General features: G+C 38.6%; 1 protein-coding gene across 1 annotated transcript in view; it reads left to right on the forward strand.

Moving 5' to 3' along the window:
- coq6 (coenzyme Q6 monooxygenase) overlaps positions 1-25,501 on the forward strand; it is a 38,342-nt gene extending 12,841 nt beyond the window's left edge. The window contains exons 3-12 of the mRNA XM_080834746.1: positions 1,611-1,669; positions 5,827-5,953; positions 7,705-7,835; positions 10,196-10,303; positions 10,425-10,487; positions 14,659-14,766; positions 17,931-18,133; positions 18,826-18,941; positions 20,899-21,065; positions 25,075-25,501. Of these exons, the coding sequence (XP_080690872.1) occupies positions 1,611-1,669; positions 5,827-5,953; positions 7,705-7,835; positions 10,196-10,303; positions 10,425-10,487; positions 14,659-14,766; positions 17,931-18,133; positions 18,826-18,941; positions 20,899-21,065; positions 25,075-25,104 (1,112 nt within the window). The 3' untranslated portion in view covers positions 25,105-25,501. The remainder of the gene's footprint in view (positions 1-1,610; positions 1,670-5,826; positions 5,954-7,704; positions 7,836-10,195; positions 10,304-10,424; positions 10,488-14,658; positions 14,767-17,930; positions 18,134-18,825; positions 18,942-20,898; positions 21,066-25,074) is intronic.
- Positions 25,502-27,354: the final 1,853 nt, after the last annotated feature.

Here is a 27,354-nt window from a genome sequence, read left to right on the forward strand (position 1 = left end):
AAGACCTACAATCCTCTGCAACATTCGCGTTGCACATACACAACTAACCGAGTCAATGTAGACATAAAAAAGTCGTGTAGATAGCTTAAATCATACATAATATGTCCCACTAAGCTCCCGAGACAGCGCCATCTTTGTTTGATGTATATTCTATCTATCTAATCAACTCAAGCGTTGGTTGGTCATCTGTCCATCAACGTATAAAGCCCGCCCTTACAATTTGATTGATCAGATCACTTTTCAGAGACGTTTAATCTCTCCCAACTAGCTCAAGTCCAGACTGAATCTCCCAGACCAAAAATTTTGTGAGCGGAGTTCAGGCTGGTATCCAGGCTAGGCTTTTGCAAGTAATCCATTGCTTGGTCCTGTTTGTACAAATTGTTACGAGATAATGCACTCACCGTTTTGAAAGGAAGAACTGTCTTTATGGACCAAGTACTATACTTTCCTTGGTCATCTATCCTTGACAATCGCCTTCTGAGAACATTTTAAGATTATTTTTTTCTTTAGTGATGGCTTTCTTTAAATGACTTTCAAGTTGAGCAAGAAGTAAAGAATGAGTAATGGAACAAGCCTGTGTGGTTCTAGGTGGAAATTAGAGGCTGTTTTTAGTTTCTAAATGCTTCATTTCTACTAGGGGTGGGAATCTCTTGGCACCTCACGATTCGATTCGAAATCGATTCAGAGGTCAACGATTCGATTTAAAATCGATTATCGATTATCGATTTAAAATCGATTTTGTAATTTAAAAAAAAAATTTTTTTTTTTTTTTTTTTTTTTTTTTTACACATCCATTTTATGTTGAAATGCAAGCTGCATCGACTATTGCATTGCTCATAGAAAGTCAAAATTGTGACCATTAAAAGCTTTTACTCTAATAAAGCAAATAGCGAAGGTAATTCATCTGTTGATTTTCTTCAATTTAGACTCTGAGTTGCAAACTCAAATGATTCAATAGTCAAAATGCATCGATAATCGTTTTATCGGTTTCGAATTGATATTCAATAATCAATCGATAATTGCATTTCAACATGAAATGGATTTGTAAAAAAAACGATTATCAATTTTAAACCGATAAAACGATTATCAATCCATTTCGACTTTTAAAACATTTGAGTTTGCTACTTAGAGTCTTTGCTACACTTCCTACTTTGTGTTTGATAATTAAAGAAAATCAACAGATGAATTACCTTCTCTATTTTTTATGAGAGAAAAAGCTTTTCCTTGTCACAATTTTGACTTTCAATGAACAATCCAATAATCGATGCAGCTTGCATTTCAACATAAAATGGATGTGTAAAAAAAAAAAAAAAAAAAAAAAAAAAAAAATTTTTTTTTTTTTTTTTTTAATTGCAAAATCGATTATGAACTTTTCTGAATCGAGACAGAATCGTTTTAGAGAGAATCGATTAAAATCGAATAATCGATTTTTTCCCCCACCCCTAATTTCTACCACTGTCTTTGGCTTCACTCAATACTACAAACCTGCATGTTGGTGACAACCAGACATTAGTATGCATTTACATGTAGGCAGTGTTGGGCCATTTGGACTTGTTCTGGATACATTGACTAAACAAAGATTGTGGGTGTGTCTCTGGGTTTTCTTTTAGGTCTTGGGGCATGGGACCATGTTATGAACATGAGATGCAAGCCCTATCAGAAAATGCAGGTGAGTTTTCTTCTCTGGTTGAATTGTTGATAGTTTGTATTCCAGTACCTTAGTTTTATAGTAATAAGACCATAGTCAAAAGAATAACAAACACTAAACTAGATTTGCATTTCCTTAAGCGAATACCAGTGAGAGGAGAGAAAATTGAGTGATACAGAGATGGAGTGTGAGAAAGAGGAGTTGGAGAGGAATGGATAGATATAAATATATAGAGAGAGATTATGTAGAAAAAGGTATTGAAGGTGCCTCTTAGTACTCCTAGTGTAGTTATATTGAGAGGGACCCTTAAGCACAGGTGCAAGCCACCTTAATTACAGTGCAGGCAAAGCAAAGCAATTGTACTGTTACGGTGCTGTTACTGTGCTGTAACTCTACTGTTACGGTGCTGCGACTGTACTGTTACGGTGCTGTTACTATGCTGTGACGGTGCTGTAACTGTGTTATGGTGCTGTAACTGTACTGTTATGGTGCTGTAACTGTGCTGTTACGATGCTGTTACTGTACTGTTACGGTGCTGTGACTGTGCTGTTACGGTGCTGTAACTGCTGTTATTCCTAGCCATTTTATTATTATAGTGCTTACAATGCGAAGCACTATATTATTTTTCAATGTACAAAGTGCAGTTGCTTTGCACCCTCCCCGTTTGTTTCCTCGCCCCTGAGGAAGATGGAAATCCTCAAGGCGCCAAGGCAGGTTAAGTGCCTTCCTAGTCCTGAGCCTGTAGACAGACAGACAGCTGAAGTACCTCCCTAGTCCTGAGCCTGTAGACAGACAGACAGCTGAAGTGCCTCCCTAGTCCTGAGCCTGAAGACAGACAGACAGCTGAAGTGCCTCCCTAGTCCTGAGCCTGTAGACAGACAGACAGCTGAAGTGCCTCCTTAGTCCTATGCCTGTAGACAGACTGGTGCTGCTGTGGCTGCTGTGGGGATGCTGAAGGGAAGCACAGCATGAAGGCCGTCACTGGGATGTCCTCTTATGGCTCCTCTCCCCCGGTGGTCGTCAGGCACCGGCAGAGAGCGTTCAGGTCCACTGGAATGTATTCTGTAAGCAGTTAATAAACAGTTTTGGCAGTTTGGTCATGAATTTAAAAAAATACATCAGAAGAGTGTCCATGAAATCAATGTGCAGTGAAAGCTGTTACAGCAATGCCAGTGTCCTATGACATCACGCCTCTTTATTAACCGCACATCCATTTCTGCTGCACCGCTGCTGCTGCCAGCCCTGTCTCTCTCCGTTGAGTTTGCCGTTGAGTTTGCCTTTGATCACGATAAGAGGTTGCCTTCTATAATGGATGCCAATACACAAGAGTTTGCCTTTTATAATGAATTCCAATACACAAGAGTTTGCCTTTTATAATGAATGCCAATACAGAATAGTTTGCCTTTTATATTGAATGCCAATACACAAGAGTTTGCCTTTTATAATGGCTGCCAATACACAAGAGTTTGCCTTTTATAATGGCTGCCAATACACAAGAGTTTGCCTATTATAATGAATGCCAATACAGAATAGTTTGCCTTTTATATTGAATGCCAATACACAAGAGTTTGCCTTTTATAATGGCTGCCAATACACAAGAGTTTGCCTTTTATAATGAATGCCAATACACAAGAGTTTGCCTTTTATAATTGCTGCCAATACACAAGAGTTTGCCTTCTATAATGAATGCCAGTACACAAGAGTTTGCCTTTTATAATGAATTCCAATACACAAGAGTTTGCCTTTGATCATGGCTGCCAATACACAAGAGTTTGCCTTTTATAATTGCTGCTAAAACACAATAAGAGTTTGCCCTTTATAATGGCTGCCAATACGAAATAAGAGTTTGCCTTTGATCATGGCTGCCAGTTGATAGTTTTCAGCTGACGTTAGAATGACCAGCTGGCGGGCAAAAAAGACGTTCCACAGCTGTTTAACATGGGAGTTAATACAAGAACCACCCACCTTTCAAGCTCTTTTAATGTAAGTTAATAAAATGCCAGACAGTTGTTGTTCGGTGAGGAGACAAGCCCGGATTTTGTTTTTATCGCATTTAAAACCCGCCCACGTTGCTGCCAGATCCGCCACCATACTTCACAGTGGGTATGGGGTGCTTTTCTGTATGGCTATCTTTCTGTCTACGCCAAACCCCTTCGTTGTTTTTGCCAAAAAGCTTTATTTTGGTCTCATCTGACCATTTAACTCAGTCCCATTGAAAGTCTGACTTCCATTTGGCAAACTGTAGGCACTTTAGTTTGTTGTTGATTGACAGCAGAGGCTTTTTTCTAGCAACCCTCCAAAACAACCTGTGGTGATGTAGATGGCGTCTGATGGTAGTTTTGGAGACTTTCTGACCCCAAGACTCAACTAATGTCTGCAATTCTCCAGCTGTGATCCTTGGAGATTATTTTGCCAGTCGAACCATCCTCCTCACGGTGCGTGGGGTCAATGTACACACACGTCGTCTTTCAGGCTGATTCTTAACTCCTCTCCTGATGCTTCTTCATTATTGCCATGATAGTGGAAATGGGTATTTTCAACTGGTACAAGATTTTCTTGTGTCCATTTCTTGATTTGTGCAGCTCAACAACTTTTCATCGCACATAGTCACTGTGTTCTTGGGTCTTTCCCATTGTGATGAATGACTAATGGAATTTGGCCTGTGTCACCTCATATTTGTACGTCAGTGGAACAGGAAGTCATGGTTAACCCTTCTAGCCCCAAGGTGCCCCGATATTTTAAAATCTCTGTGAGTTTTTGTCCTACAAACATAGAACTAACACCTACAGCACCCTTGAACCATTTTCTTTTAAAATATTCACAGTTTGAAACTAAAATATAAATAATCACTTTGTAAGGAGAATATAACTAATCCTTTGCACATTTCAGTCTGTGAGTGAGATTTCAGGAGCCTACGACCCGCCCATTAGCAAATGACAACCATTCATATGATAAGGGAATGGTAATTCAGTGATTACTATTTGGTCATGATGTGTCAAGAAAACCTGTAGGGGGGAGAGGGCCACAAAGACATTCAAGGGCCATTACGTGCTGGCCATTGTCTTTGACCGAGGTGTGCCAGAATGTTCACACCTTTCTCATCAATATGCATAGTGGTCTAAGTGAAGAAAAGTGTCACTTTCTAAATTACTTATAATTAGTATAGAAACCACACACACTTTTATAATGCTAAACTCACCTTTTTGGAGCAAACACCTTTGTTTACAAGGTGCAGAGTAAAAAAGAAAACTTCCAAAATGTTTACAATGTGTTTTTGTACAAAGTCTGAGCACCTCTAAAACTAGATATAATTTTAGTGTCTTTATATTTCATTTTAATACAAAACTTTGTTTTACTACATTCCTTTTAGTCTCATTGTATTATTGCTGAGTTTTTCTAGAATATAATCATAAATGCCACTTTTGCCTCATGGTTTTTAGTTAGATGGAATATACAAAAATAGCAGGCATGGCAAACTACCTAACAGAGTCAAAAAAAAGCCCTTGGGGTTGGAAGTGTTAACCTCTTAAGAGTTCATAATTAAACAGGTGAACTTAAAAATGTAAGACATGACTGGAAATATACTTAAGTTAGATTTCAATAATACGATTTTTCAAGGGGTGCCAATAATAGTGGCACACTTTTTTGGGAAAAATATGTATTTAGTCTCAACCGTTGTTTTTTCTTACAATAATTTAACTTCAATGAAAAGGTAAGATTTTTGTGAATATTTTGAGTGAAAAACCAAGAGGATAAACAGCACAGACATATTTTTTCATACCCTGTTTGCTCATATTCACTAGGGGTGCCAATAATGATGAGCAGGACTGTATATAAATGGTTTCTTACCTACCTCATTGAAGTTTTATGAGGAGGCACTATATTATTACACTATTATTTTTCCTTTTGAAAATGTTTTGTTCCTACATTAAATGATCTTAACTCAATAATGAATTCAATATGTCCATAACTAAAAATACATATACATATCCAACATTTAATGTGTTTATTGTTTACAGAAGCATTTCATTTTCATGATTTATTGACAGATTTGTGCAGTGAATGTGCAGCATTGGAGATGTAGTTTCCACTTGCTGTTCTGAAAACCCAAAACTGGGTTGATAATCTTTATGGATTCATTTCAAGTTGTATTATTCAACTGGCCCTTTGATGTTCAGATTTGGGATGCATGCTCCGATGCCCTCCTCACCTTTGAGAAGGAGAACTTGCAGGATGAGATGGCATACATTGTCGAAAACGACATTGTCGTGGCCGCCCTCACCAAACAGCTGCAGACACTGTCAGGTAATTATTTTTTATAATGTACAGATAATGTAGATTCTGAATAAACATATAAGAAGGAGAACATTTGTTTTGAAAAATCCTGTTTTTTTTTTAACCTTGTCTAATGTATGTAATTTACTGCCCACAAAAGTTTAGAACAACCCTAATGAAAACTGGGTTTAATTGAATCAGTAGGTCACTATTTTGTCTTAACTTTAATGTATTATTGTAACTTACCATTATCAACAACAAGACCAGTAATAATGGTGTTCCTTTTTTAGTGACAGAATAATGGACATATACCCTTCACACTTCTGACGCCTGATTAACAATGGGGAATTAAATTTGGTCAAGGTTTTCTAAAGAGGTTTAGGTCGGCATACCTTAATCCCTTCAATTAATGGCTGGCAAAAAAAATATACGAACATTAGAAATGTTATTTGTTTAAATGGTTATATATGGATATATAGCTAGCTAGCTACCATTGCAACTAGGTAACCATATCAACCCAGAAACTCAATGTTCGCTGAAAAGTTTAATTTCCCAAAATCAGCTCACCAATAAAAGACAGTCTTGGATTCAAAGTGATCACAAATTTTAGTGTGGCTGGAAGGGCTAAACGGAGAAAAATATATGCCTTTCTATATTTACCCGGGTTAGTGTGGACGAGGTCTAAGTTTGCTGTAACGTTGTGAACCAAAAGCTCTAATTCTAATTCTAACTCATCATCCATTGTGGCAAGAACATGCAGGCCCATTCTCACATATTTTAGCGGCATGCTAATTGCACTAGAGTCGCTGATTACGCAACGAGGTTCTTGTTCGATAAATACTACACCAAATGCGGAAACACATTGTGCGCTGCATGCGGTTTGGCAAAGGCACTGATTACGCTGCACTCACAAATGTTAGTAAATGAGGCCCTAAGTGACTTTGAGGATTTTAAAGCAATCTAAGTGACATTCTTCACATTAAAAAAAATTTTTCACTAAAATGTTGTAACTTTAGTCTTTTAATACTTTAGACCTTGAAGCTAAATGGACAGATAAAGCAAATTTTACCTTGATATGGGTATGTTATGAAACTTATTGCACACAACAAATGAAGACTGTGTGCTGTATGCTCATGTGTTCCAAGTTATTGAGTTACAATAATCAGTGTTAGGGCTGTCATTTCCTGGGCAATGATTAGTGATCATCTGCTGCTGTTGAGCAATCACACATTTTCGTGCTAAAATCATTCTCTCCTTTTTTTATGTTCTTTGTACTTTGAATAACCAATCTCTATGAATTGTGCTATATACATAAACTTGCCTTGATGTGATTGTACAATGAGTTAAAGTGATCTTGGCATGGCAGATATTGTTCATTGGGAAACTAATGTTGGCCAAATGTGTCCAAAGATTTTAATAACAGTTTTGGTAATGCTTTAGCTACATGTGCTTGAAGTATTCATGCATTCGTGCATTCTCCATTGAAACACTCATAACTTATGGGCAATTATACTGTAATGTAGGTTATAGTAGATACAAAATGCACTTTCTACTTACTGTATATGTCCAGATTTGCTCATTTACATTTAAAAATGATTTCTCATCTTAGAGGAAACTGCAAAGACACACAATATATTAGTCCAGTCATCTCAGCACAAAGCGTACAGCTTATAAGTAGCATCTCATGGAAAAATGAAATGCATGCATCAAGTCAGCTCTGTATGATCCAAATAGTTGTCAGGCCTAACTTAATTCCATAAATGTGTGGTTTGTACCTCCAGATCATGTTGATGTGAAATACAGAACAAGAGTGGTGAAGTACAAGTGGCCAATGGGCTGTCAGATGGCTGACTCCATCCCTTGGGTACAGGTGACTCTTGCCAGTGGAGAGATTCTGCAGACAAAGCTTTTGGTGAGTTATCATTCGGAATGCACAATACCACTTTTTTCAGACAGAGTATGAGAACTTACATTTGTACACTGTACTTGCCAATACCAAGTGCCGATATGGGTCTGATACTGCTCCATTGGGCTGTGATTATGGGGCGTGTTTCAACCGAATCAGGAAAAAAAAATGCCTCTTTGCTCAATTGGATATACCTTGAACCAATCAGAGCAACGTAGTATGACCGTAACGTAGACCATCGGGGCCAGCTGATACATTTATCTTTTACCGGATCCCGGAAGGACGGCAAAAACATCTTTTAGATCGGCAAATGCCTTGATCGCGTTTCTCTGTTCCTCTTTGAAAAGTAATGCGCTGTCAATGTCTTCTAACACAGAGTCATATCTCCACATTTCAGCTTTCCAGCAGCATCCATGTTTGTTGAAAACTAACTCAACCCCAACGCTATTTGGTGACGTGGTTGATTGCGTTACGGTTGATCATCTGTCCATCATCGTATAAAGCCCTCCCTGACAATTGGATAGGTCCGGCCGAATTTTAACTTCTGATAATTTCTCCCCAACGGAGCAGTCACAGACCGAACTTGCAGACCTCAAATGTCATGGGCGGGGCTTAGTTAGGTCTGGTATACAGGCTACTCTACCATAACAATTACCATAAAAATCTAATGGATTTGAAGACTGGTTTTATTTAGTTAAGATGCACTCTGGTTGTTACAAAATACAATATAAATAATAATATGAATAGAAAATCAAATGTATAACAGGAGGCTGTTCTAAACCGAAAATTACGAAACCATTTTGTGTAAACAAAACAGTGGTATAGGTGTGTGGTATCTGAGGATTTTTATGAGTCCAAGTATATGAGCACAGTATCAATATCTGTATCGATGCACCCCTAGTTATCATTATTGTGTAGTTCTCTTTGCTTTTAGCTCTTTGATTCAAGAACACTGCACCTACACACCTCTTTACATTCCAAATCAAACACTATATTTTTCATATCCATCAAACCTAAAGTATGTTTTCTGTTTTTAGATTGTTTGACCAGTTTTGAAATGGCAGTGGAGTATATTAACTGAGACAATTTTTTGTTGTAAGGGGACACAGACTTGAGTTGCTAGCTCCACACACAAATACATGCAATAGTGTTACAATAGTGTTTTTTGAATATGATAAGATCTTAATAGAAGTCACAAAAGTTGATAAAGGAGCTGATGAAATATTGATTTCCAAAGAAGTGGGAGTTATTCCTTTCCTTTGTTGACCAAATGATCCAACATTAAATGAAATTGGAGTGAAACACAATGTGAACCTCTTATGTTAACACAACAACAATGATGATAACAGATGTTTAATCAGTCCTGCACAATAGTTGGGAGGAGTTGTTGGCCAACAGACAGAAGTAATTCCATTTCTGATATTTGTAGGATTTTTATATGACCCCTGCTTTAACGCTCGCTCTATTCTACTTCTATTCACAGATTAATGCCCTGAGAATTTCTTGGCACAATATAAATAAATTAAGATAGAGAAAAAGAAAGAAAGAAATAAAGACAGACATTGATGGGGTGATTAAGATAGAGGGGTAGTGTGATAGTGATTGAAAAGAGTGATTGAGATAGAGTGGTAGTGTGATAGTGATTGAAAAGAGTGATTGAGAGTGAGTAAAGAAGAGAGAGATTACAAATATATCCCCATGTATAAATAGAAAGGAAGCTGCTACTATGAAGCAGGCACCTTCCTTCATCAGGGCTTCATGATGGGTTAGGACACATTTCACTACCAGAGTCATCAACAGATACACCTCAAGATACACGGTAGAGAAGAAGCAGCATTCTCCAATCCTGTGGAGTTAGGAGGACATCATAAGTGGCTCCAACAGTACATTTAAGGCAGTTATCATAACGGGATATAACAGGGGCATGTGCGTGTTTTCTCACCCCTCTTGCGCAAAGGAATCATAACCTCATTGAATCAAAGGAATCATGACCTTATTGAATCAAAGGAATCATGACCTTATTGAATTAAAGGAATCATGACCTAATGGAATCAAAGGAACCATGACCTAATTGAATCATAGGAATCATGGCCTAATTGAATCAAAGGAATCATGACCTAATGTAATCAAAGGAATCATTCCCTAATTGAATGAAAGGAATCATGACCTTATTGAATCAAAGGAATCATGACCTAATTGAATCAAAGGAATCATGACCTTATTGAGTCAAAGGAATCATGACCTTATTGAATCAAAGGAATCATGACCTAATGGAATCAAAGGAACCATGACCTATTTGAATCGTTATCCAACATGCTGGGGAATATTTGTATAAACAATGGCAACTGTGATGTTCTGCTATACAGATCGGTGCTGATGGACCTAACTCAATGGTTCGTCAAGAGGCTGGGATCCCTACGGTAAAGTGGGATTATGATCAGTCTGCTGTTGTGGCTGTGCTTCAACTGTCAGAGGTAAATCTAAATCATCTAGGTGTCATTTAAGAAATAAATGCTAAACACTGTTCATGTTCATTAAAATGATGATATCTGTTCATAAACATTCCTCCTTTCCTTCTCCTTCTCTTGATTATAGCCTACAGAGAACATTGTTGCTTGGCAGAGGTTTTTGCCAACTGGACCTATAGCTATGCTTCCGGCAAGTATCCATAGTCTAGTGGAATTATTATCTGCATAGTTATATGATGATATGAACTGTACTTTAAGAATACATATTGAGGAGACATATAGGTAATCATTTTTTGGAATCCTTCAAATGCAAAGGTATTTCTGAGAAGACTCTCATCTATTTAGGTGACAGGCCACACTGGTTCTTGATAATTTAATTCAGAATCAAAAGTTGTAATTTTAATAAAGAACACAACAATTAACAAGCAAGAATAACAAGTGCCTAATTGCCTTGAAATGCAATCTTTTAACTTACACCGTATCAGGTTTTCACTTGGCTAACTGGAAAACCCACAAAACCTTCCATTGTTGGCATAAGGTTAGCTCTATGTTGCCTTGCCAAATATACAGTCTGCTTTGGACAGTCAACAATTCATAATCACATGATGGCACTTATAATCTGGTGCTTCATACTCTATGGATGTCATTATAACATTCAGCAATGATCAGTCATAAATGTTATAAAATGCAGTTTTCTGGATTTTTTTTTTTATATTCTGTTTCTCACTGTTAAAATACACCTACCATTACAATTCTAGATCACACATTTCTTTGCAAGTGGCTAAACTTGCGAAATCGGCAGGGGTTCAAATACTTATTTTCCCCACTGTATATGGCGCAATTTAAACCAAGAGGCAACACAATGCAAATGCAAATCCCCAGGGGCCGGTATTTCAAAACTTGTAATCCAGATCAGAATGATCCGGATAACCAAATCCCCCTGTTCTCATCCACGGATCAACCTGATCTATCCCGGTATTTCAAAACTTTGCCAGATTGGATAAGAGTGATCCTGATACCAGCAGATTGGGATGTCCAAATCCGTCCCGCCCCCTGGATCACAGACAGGAAACAGGAAATGGAGCGAACATTTGAGCAGAAAAAGGAGAAGCTAACACAACTATTGTCTCTTAATTAAAGTATAATCTTGGTCAGTGTTGATGTGTCCTTAGACTAGATGAAGGGCAATCATTATATTGAGTTAACCAATTAAGTAAATCATCACAAAGTTGAAAGAAGAGCTCGGCGATCTACAATAAAACAGAGTTCGTGCTAACACGAGCTAAGCTGCTCCATTGACTTCTGTGTTAAGGAGCTAACAAGTTGGTAAATAGGCTAGCGTCTGTATGTCGCGGTCCACAGACCAGATTTGAATGCATCCACTCGCAAGGCATTGCGTGTAGATTTTAAAATGTGTTGTACATATCTTTTTATGAAACAGTTGTCAACAAATGGGACAGCCCTCAAACTTTAATATTAGATTTTCTTTACAGATGTCTGTGGGAAGAGAAGACAGCCAGTTAACAGACCTGCTACAATTGGCATAACCTTTTGAGTTTTGGCTATGAAAATTAAGTGTGTGTGCTGAATGCATATTAATAAATAAATTTGACTGGTTTTCAGTGGATTCTTTTATCAGTAGGTATAACTTAACAAAAAACTGTTACTTAAATAAGGCATTCATTCAAACTTTCGCTGTGTTTTCTGAAAAAGAAAGGAAAGTGCAACGAAAATAAACATTGATCAAACATCACAGTGAATAACAAAGAACTTTGGGAGCAGTTACACCTAAACTGTTAATAATAATAATAATAATAATAATAATAATTCATTTTATTTGTTGAGCACTCTTCATTCCAGCAGAATCTCAGAGTGCTAAAAAACAGCTCTCAGCAAAAGCACAGTTTAAGACAATTACAATTTTAAATAAAAAAGTTTTTTAAAAAGTAGGAAAAGCCTTTCTAAATAAAAAGGTTTTTAGGCCAGTCTTAAAACAGCCCAGTGTCTGTGTTGCCCTTAAGTGGTCCGGGAGGCTGTTCCACAGTCGCGGGGCTGCAGCAGAGAAGGCCCGGTCGCCCATGGTGCGTAGCCTGGTGTTTAGGACCTGCAGGAACAAACTGTTATTGGATCTGAGGGGGCGGTTTGATGTTTGGGGAGTGATGAGTTCTTGCAGGTAAGGGGGGGCATGACCGTTTATGCATTGGTGGGTGAGTAGGAGGACTTTGTAGTCAATGCGGGATGAGACAGGGAGCCAGTGTAGTGAGTGTAAAATGGGGGTTATGTGGTTGTATTTCCTGACTCTCATCAGGATCCTGGCAGCGCTGTTCTGAATGTACTGCAGCTTTTGGATGTTCCTGCCAGTGATCCCAGTGAACAGTGAATTGCAGTAGTCCAGTCTTGAGGAGATGAAGGCGTGGATGAGCTTCTCAGCATCTGGCAGTGTTAAAGTGGGGTGGAGCTTGGCGATGTTTTTGAGATGGTAGAAGGAGATTTTGCACAGATGCTTTATATGATCATTGAAGGTCAGGTGAGGGTCAAACCTAACTCCTAGATTTGTGACTGTGGTGGAGAGGGGTATGACCTGACTGTCGAAGGTGAGATGAGTTATGGAGGATGACTGAACCTGGTGTTGAGTGCCAACAAAAAGGGCCTCGGTTTTTCTGCTGTTTAACTGGAGAAAGTTGTTTCTCATCCATGCATGTTCAAACCTTTACATGTAATCTCCCTCAAATCCACCTCTGATGTGGGATCAAGGTGATCCTGATTTTAAGGATCAAACTGATCCAGATTTCCCACTTAAATTTTGAAATACTCAACAGCAGTGTTTTATCCAGATCAAAGGCAGGATTGGATTCCCAAATCTGAATCTGAATCTTCAGGATCAGATTTGCTTTGAAATACCCGTTTTTAGGATCTGATCAGGATTTAATCCAATCCAGGAGGATTAATCCTGTTGGATCATTTTGAAATACCGGCCCCAGGAGATGACTCTATAGAGCTCTGTCCACCGTTGCCAGGGAGACCAGGAGATGTCACTATAGAGGACTGTCCACCGCTGCCATTGTAACGCGCAGGCTCAATGCACGGAACATAAAGGGGAGGCCACGCTGGTTTTATGAGAATAAATAGTTTATTAAAAGGATAAGGCTACTTCAAAGTAAAAGGAATGCAAAAGTGTGGTGCAATTCAGTATTGTGAGGAGTAAACCAAAGTGTCGTGCAAAGTCAGTTTAGGGGTTAACAAACGAAAAGATAACGAGATCAAACTTTCATGCCAACAAAGAACCAAACACTAACCCAAGTTCCTACGACCTACGACCAACGATCAACCAAAGAACCAGAACGCCAAAGAGCCAAAATGCCGGGAGGACCAGAGCAGCCTTGACTGCTGGCTGGTCACGGCTTATGTAGCCCAGCTAATCAGGAAACCACCTGTCCTCAATCATCCAACCTGATCAGGAACACACCTGTCCTCAATCACCTACTGCAGAGACAGATAGGTGGAGAAAAGCAGGCAGAGAGAGCAGGCAGAGAGAACAGGCATGACACTCATAGGGCGGGGCCTAGACCAGCCAGGGTCGTAACGGTGGACAGGAGACCACTATAGAGCTCTGTCCTACACTGCCATGGAGACCGGGAGATGTCACTATAGAGCTTTGTCCACTGCTGCCATGGAGACCAGGAGATGTCACTATAGAGCTCTGTCCACCGCTGCCATGGAGACCAGGAGATGTCACTATAGAACTCTGTCCTACGCTGCCATGGAGACCAGGAGATGTCACTGTAGAGCTCTGTCCAGCACTGCCATGGAGACCAAGAGATTTCACTATAGAACTCTGTCCTACGCTGCCATGGAGACCAGGAGATGTCACTGTAGAGCTCTGTCCAGCGCTGCCATGGAGACCAGGAGATGTCACTATAGAACTCTGTCCACTGCTGCCATGGAGACCAGGGGATGTCACTATAGAGCTCTGTCCACTGCTGCCATGGAGACCAGGAGATGTCACTGCTGCCATGGAGACAAGGAGATGTGACTATAGAGCTCCGTCCACCACTGCTAGGGAGACTAGTAGTTAAACAGGAAGTCAAGTGGTGGTGATCCGCAACACAACCTTTAACTAGAGGAATAGTGTTCGGCTAGCTCAGTTGCTCTAACAAAGTGAACAGTGTTGTCTAAATGTGATTAGCAGTGTTCAATTTAATTTTATTTATATAGTGTCATAACAATACAATTGTCTCTAGGCACTTTTGTGTTTAGTTCTGTTCACCTCTATATCACAGCTGTTTGGTTCTACAGTGAAAAGACAGTGGTAAAATGATTCTGTTTTGATGCGCTCTCTCTCTCTCTCTTTCTTGTTAAAGCTTTCCCCTACAGAGAGTTCACTGGTGTGGTCTACCAGCCACCGCCATGCAGAAGAACTTCTGGCACAGGATGAAGAGAGCTTTGTAGACGCCATCAACTCTGCATTTGTGAGCTTAATATCTCCCCTACTCCTGGAAAATTAACTTGCTTTTCAGTTAACCAGTCTTGCCTTCACATCACATTCATGTACGAAAATATCTGTGTTTTCTCAATATGTTTTAAAATTAAACAAAACATTGATTTATATAGGCTGCCATGGCACAATGGCCTCCGGAAATATCCTAGGCTCTGAAGCACTCCAAGCTTCAAATGACTAAATATCATTAAATACACAAATAAATCATTCAGAATAATGAAAAAGGACACTGACTAACTGAGATAAAGACAGCTTTGCACATTCTTCATGTACACCATGCTGACTAATTATTTAGGTCCCTTTTTTAACCACCGTAAAATAGAGCTTTTCAGAACATGTATTTAACCCTCTAGGGCCGCGTGCAGATTCAGGCTTTTTAGTGATTCTGACATGCGGAGCAGTTTTGTGGATGAGCTGGACATTCTGTTGTCTAAATACCTTTATTGTATAAAACAACAATATTGTCAAAATACCCATAGAGTGTATTTAATATTGAAAATCAGTTAACAACAGAAAATTATGAAAAATATAGTCCAATGGCCTCACAGGTAGGCTACTCCATTTACACCAATAAAGTGTAAGTACGCTTGTCTCACTTGCTCAGGTGCCAAACAAATGTGCAATTGTGCATAACTATTTTCCTCACAAGGCCCAACAAAATAATGTTTTCAACTCTGCTGAAAAACGCAACCAATTAAATAAAAACAATAGAAAGGGAAGTGGAAAGAGAAAGGACAAGAGAGAAGCAGGAGCAAGTAGATGGATTCATACACGTATCAGACGCCAATAAACATATCAGCAAAATAAGATATGTATACATGAAGTATACAGAATCAATAGTGTATAAAAGCCAGCATTCAAAGTATTGTTTGTAGACCAGCTCAGTGTGTATACAGTATCCTTATTAAGGTTGCTATTATAAGAATAAGCACAGCAATGAATGAAACTTTGTCAGTGATGGCATTTGTTTCTATTATGGGGAAATAGGCTGGAATACAGTATGTATTAGAAGCTAGTGCATCATAGTTTGGTGGTAATGGGCAACTGTTAGCCTAGGGTTACTAAAGAGGGAGAGGAGGAGAGGAAGAAAAGAGTCATTAGACAGAGAAGAGGAGGGGAAGAACAGAGTCAGTAGACAGAGAGGAGGAGGGGAAGAACAGAGTCAGTAGACAGAGAGGAGGGGGGGAAGGTGGGATACCTTTTACGTAAGCTCTAGTCCTGTCAGACAACGATATCGATGGCTTCTAGCTAGCGTTAGCGTTACTTCAGAGGTACAGTATGTGAAGGACACAGCCCTAAACAATAGTATACATGTGTTGTTATTAATAAAACCACGAAATTGGAAGCAATTTCAAACCATGAAACATCCAGGATCCACACCACTTGCATTGTGGTCTCCCGTGCTCAAGCTCAGCCTCTCCATTAAGCACAGGCATTTAAACAACTCACAGACATGTCATGTTGCACATTTCTTTGTTGCACTGTTCTAAACTCTTTATTAATAATACGAAATAGAATAATTTTTCGCTTAACCTACAGTCTGCTCTGATCACTGATTTTATTAACCACCATAATGTGTTATTGTGCAGATTAAATGTAAGCTATGCGGCTAGGCTAATTGTTTCTCGCTGGATTTCGACTACTGTCTTCTGTCACTTTATACACATGCTCCTGTCTTATTCTCCCTTTTCTTTAGTTGTCTGTAGCACCGTTAAAGCGCCACCAACAGGCCTGGGTGATGTACTACAGCGAATTCAATCCAATACGTTGGGTTCATGTAGACGAAAATCTTTCTTGACACGGCTCTGTGTAGACATAACGAAAAAGACGATCCGTGTAAAAAATGAATTCGGGTTAAGGCAAACTAGACTCTGTGTAAACGAGGTCTTAGTTAAAAAGAGAAAGGTGTTAATACTTAAAACAAGGTGAGGCTTATTTAAAAAGAGAAAGGTGTGAAAACCTAAGATAACGTGAGGTTTATTTTAAAAGAGTAAGGTGTGAAAACATAAGACAACGAGAGGTTTATTTAAAAAGAGAAAAATGTGAAAACATAGTTCACTGTCTCCCGCTGTGGATTTCCCTCTTCTTAAAAACATGATTGAAGTAGGTATTTGAAAATATCTTAATATAATGTATGGGGCATGTCACAATGAAATGAGTACTGTTGGTCAAAAATGAACTGTAATTTTGTAAGATCTTCTAAATGTATCTTTAAAATAAGTAACAGTAATTTGTTAAATTTGGTGCAGCCCATCCAATGAAACTATCAAAAAAGTGTAGTTTATTATTAAGACGATTATTTTATATTTAGAGAAAATCAGATGCTCTCTGTTCAATCATGATACAACTTTGCACAAAGATAAATGACCATATGAATAATAATAATAATAATCAAAAAACACTTCCAGTGGTTACCATTAAATTAAGATGAATTGTATTCTGCCCCTGTCTTAGTCCTAGATGGTTATAGTTCCAGTTGCATTCACCATTAGAAACAGAGAGTATATTTAAGATGTGATTTGACATTTATGAAAAGTGATGTTCTCTCACTTAACTTTCACGTTTGAAAATGTTAAATTAAATCAGTCCCTATAGTTCAAATTCTAATTACCATGTACTTCAAGAGAGTACTATGCTGAAAAGTGGGAAGGATTACAGGATTAACAGCATTTTAAATGTCTAAACTACTCCAGACTGGATTTGAACGATGCTTGAAAGTCCGTGGATGAAACTGCAATAAGCATAGCTTTGTTAGAAAAAATGTTTTTATGTGCCTAGTCCACAAGTTCTCGCCACCTGAGGAGATCACCAAATAATGATTACCTCTAATACTGCATAGGCCACTAATTGTTATGAAAAATGCATAGTTGTTATGGAAGTTTTTGTATCTGGGGCCAGTGATTCAAACTACCTTCTCTACCTACAGTCACCAATCACCCTGTCCTTTTTTTATTTAAGTCTATGTTTTTCTTTTAAATACATTTCTTCTAAATTAAAAAAAACACAAGTCACTACTCTGCTACTACAACAACCTCCTTTATTATGTTTTAGCAAGGTCATAATATGCCCGGTCACTCTTCTCCTCATCCTTTCATTAATTATGTTACCTTCCGTCTTCCCCACCTATCCTCCTAGTGGAGCAATGAGAACCACACAGAGCTGACGGAGAAGGCAGGGTCCATGTTTGGATCTGCTCTTTCAGTGCTGCTGCCATCCAGCACGTCCACGCGTCAGCTGCCCCCCAGTGTGGCAGGCATCAGTCCCAAGAGCCGTGTGAAGTTCCCACTAGGCCTGGGCCATGCCTCTGAGTACATCCGCCACCGCATGGCTCTAGTTGGGTAGGTGTGTCTATAGGCAATGGCCTGACATCTCAAACCACTTGATTTGGGTAACTGAAACAATTCTAACATATAAAGATGTTTTTTTGTAGAGACTGAATGTATTCATCATTACTTGCCAGACACTACATTTCCTTGTAGAACTCTGTAGGTGATATTGTATTTTTATTTCTTGTTTTCTTTATTTCAATCTAAATACTGTGAAGTTTTGGGGGTAGGAGTAGAACATTAGATGGCCACTGAGTGACTGAGACGAAGTAGGTACTGACACGTGACTGAGAGTAGATACTCAAGTCCTACATGTTCGATTAAGGTCTGGTATTTAGCAGACACTTTTATCAAAAGCAAGGTAGAGAGAACCTGCAGCAATCAGAAATCGGACCCATCAGGGTGAACAGGAGAACATCAGGGTGGCACAGGAGGACATCAGGAGAACATCAGGGTGAACAGGCTTTAGTCTGAGGACAAGGCCTTGGACCCATCCCAGATACTTCATATTAGTGTAGATGCAGCATATATGCATGAATACATGACACTACATATTATCAATGCAGACATAAAGCACAAGTGAGCACCATTTCTACACTGTGTACTCTTGCAGTTCAGAGGGAATAGGATGGCATGTGAGGAATGGGGTGACTTACTTTATAGTACCATTTTACAAAGGCGACTGTTGAACTCATGGTTTTCAGGGATGCTGCACACCGCGTACACCCATTGGCTGGTCAAGGTGGAAATCTTGGTTTTGGGGATGTGGCGTGTCTAACACAAACCCTCAGTCAAGCAGCGTTTAATGGGAAAGACTTAGGTGAGTTATTATTGGATAGAATATATGCCCTCTTCGATTTTGAATAAAGACAATATATTGTTTCTAATGTCATTATAAATATTTCCGGTCATAGTGCTGTTCAAATATTTGCGCATTTTTGTACATTTTGTCGTCTTTTTGTTAAAGTTAGTGTTGAAAATTCCAGGACAATTTGCTTCATCGTGGCTGATATGGAAAGCTCTCAGTCTTCACATTTCTCACTAACCATTAATGCACAGTTCCCACTACTGCTGACATTCCACAGTAAAATAAATAACTCTAAAATAAAAATAGGCAAAGGCTTTGATTTGTTGTTTTGTGTAAAATGTATGACCTTTGAGCTTTAAAATCAGTGACGTCTTATAAAGATATTTAAGAGCTTCTTGTAAGTGCCCTTAAAGACAGGCAGACATAACATACTTACATACAGTACTGTGCAAAAGTTTTAGGCAGGTGTGAAAAAATGCTATGAACTAAGAATGCTTTGAAAAATGTAAACAATAAATGTTTATTTTGTATCCATTTACATGGTAAGACTGAGCACAGCAACAAGACACAACATAGTTATACTGCATCAGCAAGGTCTCTCCCAGACAAAGATTTCAAAGCAGACAGGGGTTTCAAAATGTGCAGTTCAAGCTCTTTTGAAGAAGATGTTGAGGATCGTAGACGCAGTGGTCAGCCAAGGAAACTTAATGCAGCTGATGAAAAACACATCAAGCTTATTTACCTTCGAAATCGGAAGATTTCAAGCAGTGGCATCAGCTCAGAACTGGCAGAAACCAGTGGTACCCAGGTACAGACATTTACTGTCCGGGGAAGTCTGGCCAGAAGTGGTCTTCATGGAAGAGTTGCAGCCAAAAAGCTCTACCCCGACAAGGAAACAAGGCCAAGTGACGAAAACATAGAAACTGGGGTGCAGAAACATGGCAGAAGGTGCTCTGGACTGATGAGTCAAAATTAGAAATATTTGGCTGTAGAAGAAGGCAGTTTGTTCGCCGAAGGGCTGGAGAGAGGTACAATAATGAGAGTCTGCAGGCAACAGTGAAGCATGGTAGAGGTTCCTTTCCAGTTTGGGGCTGCATTTCTGCAAGTGGAGTTGGAGATTTGGTCAGGATGAATGGTGTCTTCAATGCTGAGAAATACAGGCAGATACTAATCCATCATGCAATACCATCTGGGAGGCGTATGATTGGCACCAAATGTATTCTGCAGCAGGAACATAACCCCAAACATACAGCCAATGTCATTAACAACTATCTTCAGCTTAAAGAAGAACAGAAAGTCCTGCAAGTGATGGTATGACCCCCACAGAGCCCTGATCTCTATACATCATCGAGTCTGTCTGGATTTACATGAAGAGACAGAAGAATTTTAGGAAGCCTACATCCACAGAAGATCTGTGGTTAGTTCTCCAAGATGTTTGGAACAATTTACCAGCCGAGTTCCTTCAAAAACTGTGCGCCAGTGTATCTGGAAGAATTGATGCTATTTTGAAGGCAAAGGGTGGTTACACCAAATATTGATTTTAATTTAGAATTTTCTTCTGTTCCTTCACTGCATTTTGTTAATTTATGAAGAATTGATGAAAACAAACTCCATTTTTGAAAGCATTCTTAGTTTACAGCATTTTTTCACACCTGCCTAAAACTTTTGCACAGTACTGTACATCAGAAAAAGCATAATTCATTTCATATTTATTTTATATTATTAAAGACCGACAGACATAACATACATACATCAGAAAAAGCATATTTCATTTCATATTTATTTTATATTATTAAAGACTGACAGACATAACGTTCATACATACATCAGAAAAAGCATTTCATTTAATATTTATTTTATTGAGGACACTATAATTTTACTATTTAACTTCACTTTGTGCATCTGAATATGTTTAACTACTGTGTTTAAAGTTTCTTTGTTATCAGCCATCTTGTTGTGTTTGCCTCAGGGGACATGCAGCACCTGCTGGAGTATGAGACGGAGCGCCAACGCCACAACCTGCCTATGATGACCACCATCGACCTCTTAAAGAGGCTCTACTCAAACAACACTCTTCCCTTTGTACTGATGAGGTCCTTTGGTCTCCAGGCGACTAACTCCCTTCCCCTCTTGAAGGTAGGTCCAACCCCATTGGGCTAATATTGCTCCTCTTCCATTTCCTTTAAATCCTTTGTATCAGGCTTTATTCATTGTTTTTAAAGTGTTGTCTGTTGTCCAATTTAGAAGTGTATCCACCATTGCTCCCAACTTCTCCTTATGTTCCTGTGGCCTTTCCTGCCATGTTATTTGACTCCCCCTTTACATGTCCACTGATTATATGCCTGGACCTTAAAAGCATGCCTGTCATTTAACTACAGCTCTACAGGCTAAATTTAGATCCACGTTTACTCTTAGACATGTGAGGCAAATTTGAGGGCAGGTCATGTGTGCAGTGCCCCATAAAGTATGTGATGATGTGTACTTTCACACTATTCTTGACCCTGGAACAATTTTGCAGTGTGTGAATACTTAGTCCAAGTAGTAGTTTCATACTAACTAGTTTTGTGTGTTCTAGGGTCGACACACTAAGAATGAGAGAATGTGTATCCTGAAATGAAACGAATGAGATGTTTCTCCTTATATAGACACGAATCCAAAGTAAATCTGCAAATTTAAGAGAAATATGTCAAACTTAAAACAGTAAATGCAAGATATAGTTGCGCTCAAATTTAAAGTGTGTGCTTAATCACTATAGTGGTATTTTATTTATCTGGTGTGACACTTCCGGTACCCCCTAATGTTTCATAATAATAATAATAATAATAATAATAATAATAATGATAAGTTAATAATTGAAGGCCCAAACATAAAACCCACGGCCTGCCCCTACTTTCATGGTTGCAAGATTTTCAATCAATCAATGCTAGGGAGCTGTTCTATTGTTCAACATGATGAGGATAAACTCCCTGTTCACTTGCTTAAAGTTGTTATAGAATAGAAAATCGACTCCATGAGTTGAATAATATGATTACTTCATTTAATGCCACCTTAAGTATTATGTAAGACAGTATAATATCATTTGTATTTATGCTTTATTTATTTTTACCACATTTATTTATTAAGGGCGGGCGCTACCTCCCAGAAATTAGTCTTTGTGGGGTGGGATGTCTGGTGTCTTGTTTCTGTCTCAAACAGCATCATCAAAATGGAGCATTTAGCTGTCAGAACGTTCAAACAGCATCATCAAAATGGAGCATTTAGCTGTCAGAACGTTCAAACAGCATCATCAAATTGGAGCATTTAGCTGTCAGAATGTTCAAACAGCCAATCAAAATGGAGCATTTAGCTGTCAGAATGTTTAAACAGCAAGGGCGTAGGTTTGCGTTGGTTTGTAGGGACTAGTCACGACCAAAGTTTGGGAAAGACAAAAAAGTCCCTACCAATATTTTGTTAATTTTAGAAAATTATTTTGCACAATATATTTGCAAACTCATTCGTATTATTATCAATACAATGTTCGTCGCCCAGAAGAGTTAGAAATACATTTCTAAGTTTTCCAATGCGCCTGTGAGACAAGATGCTGTCATTTAATTGGCTGAAGTGGCAGTCAGAAACACTACGTGAATCCTGAAAGAGTGCTGCTAGTAGGTACGGTAAGCTACTAAATTCGCCAGGAAATAATAACGCCTAATATCAGTATTTCGTTTGGTCTCAGCATTGATATTTTGACCCTTTTGTGCTCTGAAAAGCCACCTAAAAAGAAAAGAGATGCCAGAAGTTTTTTTTCCACCCATAGAGCTATCAAAAAGCCCAGGTCACTGTTAGTTAGCTAGTCGGAAAACTACCCACATTGCGAAGCTGCTAACCCTAAATCGCCACCCATTGTACAATGGAAACATGTTTTGAAAGTTGTTAGTGTTAGTTGTTAGCATTGCCCTGCTGGAAAAAACACTTCTCAGAGTTGGGGAACATTGTCAGAGCAAAAGGAAGCAAGTTTTTCTTCCGGGACAACGTGTACTTTGCCTGGCTGAGGTTTGTAAAAGACCATAAGGATTGAAGCAAAGCGGACTGGAGGTCCCTAAGTTCGTCTTCTCTGATGAGTCCAATTTTCAGCTTGCTCTGACAATGTTCCCCAACTCTGAGAAGTGTTTTTTCCAGCAGGGCAATGCTCCATGCCACACAGCCAGGCCAGTAAAGGTGTGGATGGAGTACCACCAGATCAGGACCCTGTCATTGCCAGCCCAATTTCGAGACCTGAATCCCATAAAAAAACCTCTGAAATGTGATCAAGAGGAAGATGGATGGTCACAAGCCATGAAAAGAAGCCGAGCTGCTTGAATTCTTGTGCCAGGAGTAGCATAAAGTCACCCGACGGCAATGTGAAAGACTGGTGGAGAGCATGCCAAGACACATGAAAGTTGTGATTTTAAATCAAGGTTATTCCACCAAATATTGATTTGTGAACTCTTCCTAAGTTAAAGCATTAGTATTGTGTAGTTTAAAAATGAATATGAGCTTGTTTTCTTTGCATTATTCGAGATCTGAAGACACTGCATCTTTTTTGCTATTTTGACCAATTGTCATTTTTCTGCAAATAAATGATCTAAATGACAATATTTTTATTTGAAATTTGGTAGGAATGTTGCCAGTAACTTATAGAATAAAACAAAAATGTACATTTTACTTTAACACATACCAATAAATAGTAAAACCAGAGAAACTGATAATTTTGAAGTGGTCTCTTAATTTTTTCCGCGGCTGTATGTTATACTTGAAGGTAGTAAAAAGGTGCAATAAATTGGGATGCCCAAATGTTTGTAGCATATAATTCATGAATACATTATTTCATTGTACTGCAATCCAGATGATGTAGGCTTAGTACAGCTCCATAAAACCTTAACCATTTACCTACATATTACAAAATACAAATTCATTTCAGAACAAACAAATGCACTGCATGTACTTATCATTAGGTAATTTTGTTCATTAAGGCAATATTTTGAAATGCATTCAGGAAATTAAGAAATCCAGTGCAGGTTGAGGAAGAAGCAGCTGGACCATCAGGGCTTGAGATGAGGTCTTACTCATGTTTGGGATATCCAAAAAGGACAACAAAAACATGTGATGTCAAGAAATGTGGAGAACGTTTAGTTTTTTATTTAAACTAAGGGTTTATTATTCTTATTATGTTTTATGTTTCTTATTATGCTTAATATATTCTAATAAAGTTTGACTGTTAAATATAACATCAACTACATTTTTCAATTTATGGTGGGGGTGGGGGGGCCTGCCGGGCAGTGTCCCTACCAATGCTGAGACCAAACCTACGCCCTTGTTAAACAGCCAATCAAAATGGAGCATTTAGCTGTCAGAATGTTCTTTTATATCCCCAGAGGAGGATGCTCCAAGATCCCTTAAGCCTAATTTATACTTCGGTAGACGACAGCTTTGGAAAGGTCGCAGACAAAAATTACGTCATGGACGACACTTTAAACCGTCGTTTTGAAGTGGAGAAAATTCTACTGGCGCTGAAGTCAACACAAAGTGTCGCGCAAGTGTGATTGGCTAGATAGACGGCACGCGTCGTTGACTTCGTTGTTTGAATTTTCCTCGAGAGGTCAACAGCTGATTCCAATGGCTGATTTCCAACAAAAATTACGTTTTTTTTTAAAAGCGCCTCTCCCATTATGACGAACTCGGCAACTATTCGCCTGAAGTATAAACACACAAGCCTGGACGACACTTTTTTTTTGTGTCGGCGACCTTTTCAAAAGTGTCGTCTACGGAAGTATAAATTAGGCTTTACTAATCTAAGCTTACCCTGTGTTCTTGTAGACCCCACCCACCACTTTGAAACTCATTCTGGCGCCGAGATGTCTTAGCACTGAATGATTATGATTGCAATTCTTAAATGACATGGAAATTACACAAAAACTCTTCATCAAATCTCTGTTTGTGAGAATGGCAGCTTGGAAATTCACAGGTATCTATGAGACTTTGGGTTAACTCAAAGTATTCTAAATAAAGTACTTCATTTGTATAGTTTCAGCTTCTCCTTTGTATGTCGCTTTGGATAAAATGTAAATGTGAATGTATATCTAGAGAGTAACACATTTAAGGATATTTTTTCTTTTGTTCTCAACAGGAGCAGATTATGGCCTATGCCAGCAGATGACTTGTACTATCCCAGGAATATAACAAGACAACAACACCGCCTAAAGTGTAAGAATGTAAGAGTGTGTATTAATACATTTTTTCCAAACTGTTTTTTTTTTCAGCCATATTTTTAGCTGCCACATTTTGGGTATGCTGCTAGATGAGTATGGTGGTCATTACATGTTTGGGTTTGGCCACTGTTGTGACTCTTGTGTGATGTTTGCGTTTGAGGGGGGATATTTACATGGCACAGTGGATATAGTATGTGTAGTATTTGAGACTATAGTCATACAATAACAAAAATTACATGTTTTGGTATAGGATGTCGTCACACAAAAATCTTGTTGTGTAAATATATTGCTACATGAAAAATGTACTGATCATTTAAATCTAATAAACAATTGTTCACATTTATGCATTTTTTTGAGCTGTCAACTTGAGCTTAAGAAGGCTTCTAGTGCGTGTTATGGATTGGTGAAAGTTGTTTTTACAACCAAAATCACATTTGAAATGAAGGTTTTTATCCTGTTGGACAAAAGAACTACGGTTAATGGCAAAGACATGAGAAAGACATGACACTATGGGCTATTTCATCCTTTTAGCAGTGTGATGTCAGTGTTACTTCTTAAACATCCCATCTAATGTTAGGAAGGGCACACTCTTCGTGAACATGCGTTTATTTTGGACAGGGATGTTCGGTTGTCATGGCACTGTGGGTAGCTTGTGCTCGAGAGGCTATTACGTCAAAATAAACATGGGAGGTGAAATTAATATGCTGTTCTGCACTACAATTAACTTAGTTTAGTTAGTGTAATTCAGGTACAAGTACTTTTCCTGAATAGATTTGCGTATCTCCTACGCAGTGTACTCAGTGTGCTTGAACGATGGGTAAAAAAGGCAAAGAATACGATTTAAACCCTACATGGAGCAGCAATTCTGGGTAAGACCTGGCCGAACAGCTGGCTGGTGGGACAATTTTTTATATGCCTATATTAAAAAATAAGTCAAATATAAACATTTAAACAAATAACATTTCCGATGTTCGTATTTTTTTTTTTTAAATGAATTGCGTCAAATTTCTCACACCCACATAGTTTTCATTTAGCAGCTGATATGTCATACTAAAACACCTCTTGTTCCTTTACAAATGTTTAGACCTGCTTTTATGAGGCGGAGAATTCTCACGCAAATTAGAGACGCGCTCTCGTCAGGCAGTTTTAAGAAATACCACGGCATGCATAATTAGGCGCACTTTACGCATCTCCTCCCATGTACTGCCCTTATGAAATGAGACACTACTTAAAGTAATTCACGTTTCCCTTACTTTTTAACATTGATCCCAATAACCTGGTGTAACGGTTATCTGGTAGTCAGGGACGAAGACAGAGTTTTAGCTTTTTTATATGTATTCCTGGATTATACAAAAATACTAAATCTGTTGGTTTACACAGGATCGAGACAGGCATACCTCTTCTTTCCCTTTCCCTTTAAAACAACATGTAAATCAATGTACAATAAACAAGTATACAATTGAAACAATAATGCACACACAACATACACATTTCAATCTTGGCGCAACATACCTGGATTATACAAAAATACTAAATCTGTTGATGTACGCAGGCTCTACACAGGTAAAATAACATAACATACATTTCAATAACATTAGGTTCAGTATGACAGCACTGTTAGCTATCTGTTGGAATGGAATGAGTAGCCAAATTAGCATTCCGATACGATAACATCTACAATTTTCTATTGGTACATATCAGCACACTATAAAAAGATATTCACAATAAAAGCCAAAATAGTCAATACATTCAACCAGTGTCAAATGAAACACTACATTTAAAACATGAAGGGCCCTATCTTGCCGATCAGAAACGCAAGTAGGACGGCGCCAAGCGCAAGTAGCTGTGTGGGCGGCTCTATGGCGCAGTTGCTATTTTAACGGCGGAAAAAACACACTTGCGTCCAGCGCAAGTGTCAAAAGGGTTGGTCCAAAGGAGGTTACTCAGCCATAGGTGTGGTTTGGGCGTAATATGCAATAAACCAATCGGAGCGTCATTTCACATTCCCTTTAAGAGCGAGAAGCGCATAGTCCATAGCGGCTTGTTATTTTGATGGCGGAATTACCTGGTGGAAGACCGGAGAAGTTCACAGCCGAGGAGACCGACGTGAGATTTACACCAATTTTTTGGCAAGCCATATATAATTACAAGGAAAATAAAGTATTTACCACTTGAGGAAATCAGTGTGAAATCCATAT

The sequence above is a fragment of the Sprattus sprattus genome (genome assembly GCF_963457725.1).
Source record: "Sprattus sprattus genome assembly, chromosome: 1".
Classification (NCBI taxonomy): domain Eukaryota; kingdom Metazoa; phylum Chordata; class Actinopteri; order Clupeiformes; family Clupeidae; genus Sprattus; species Sprattus sprattus.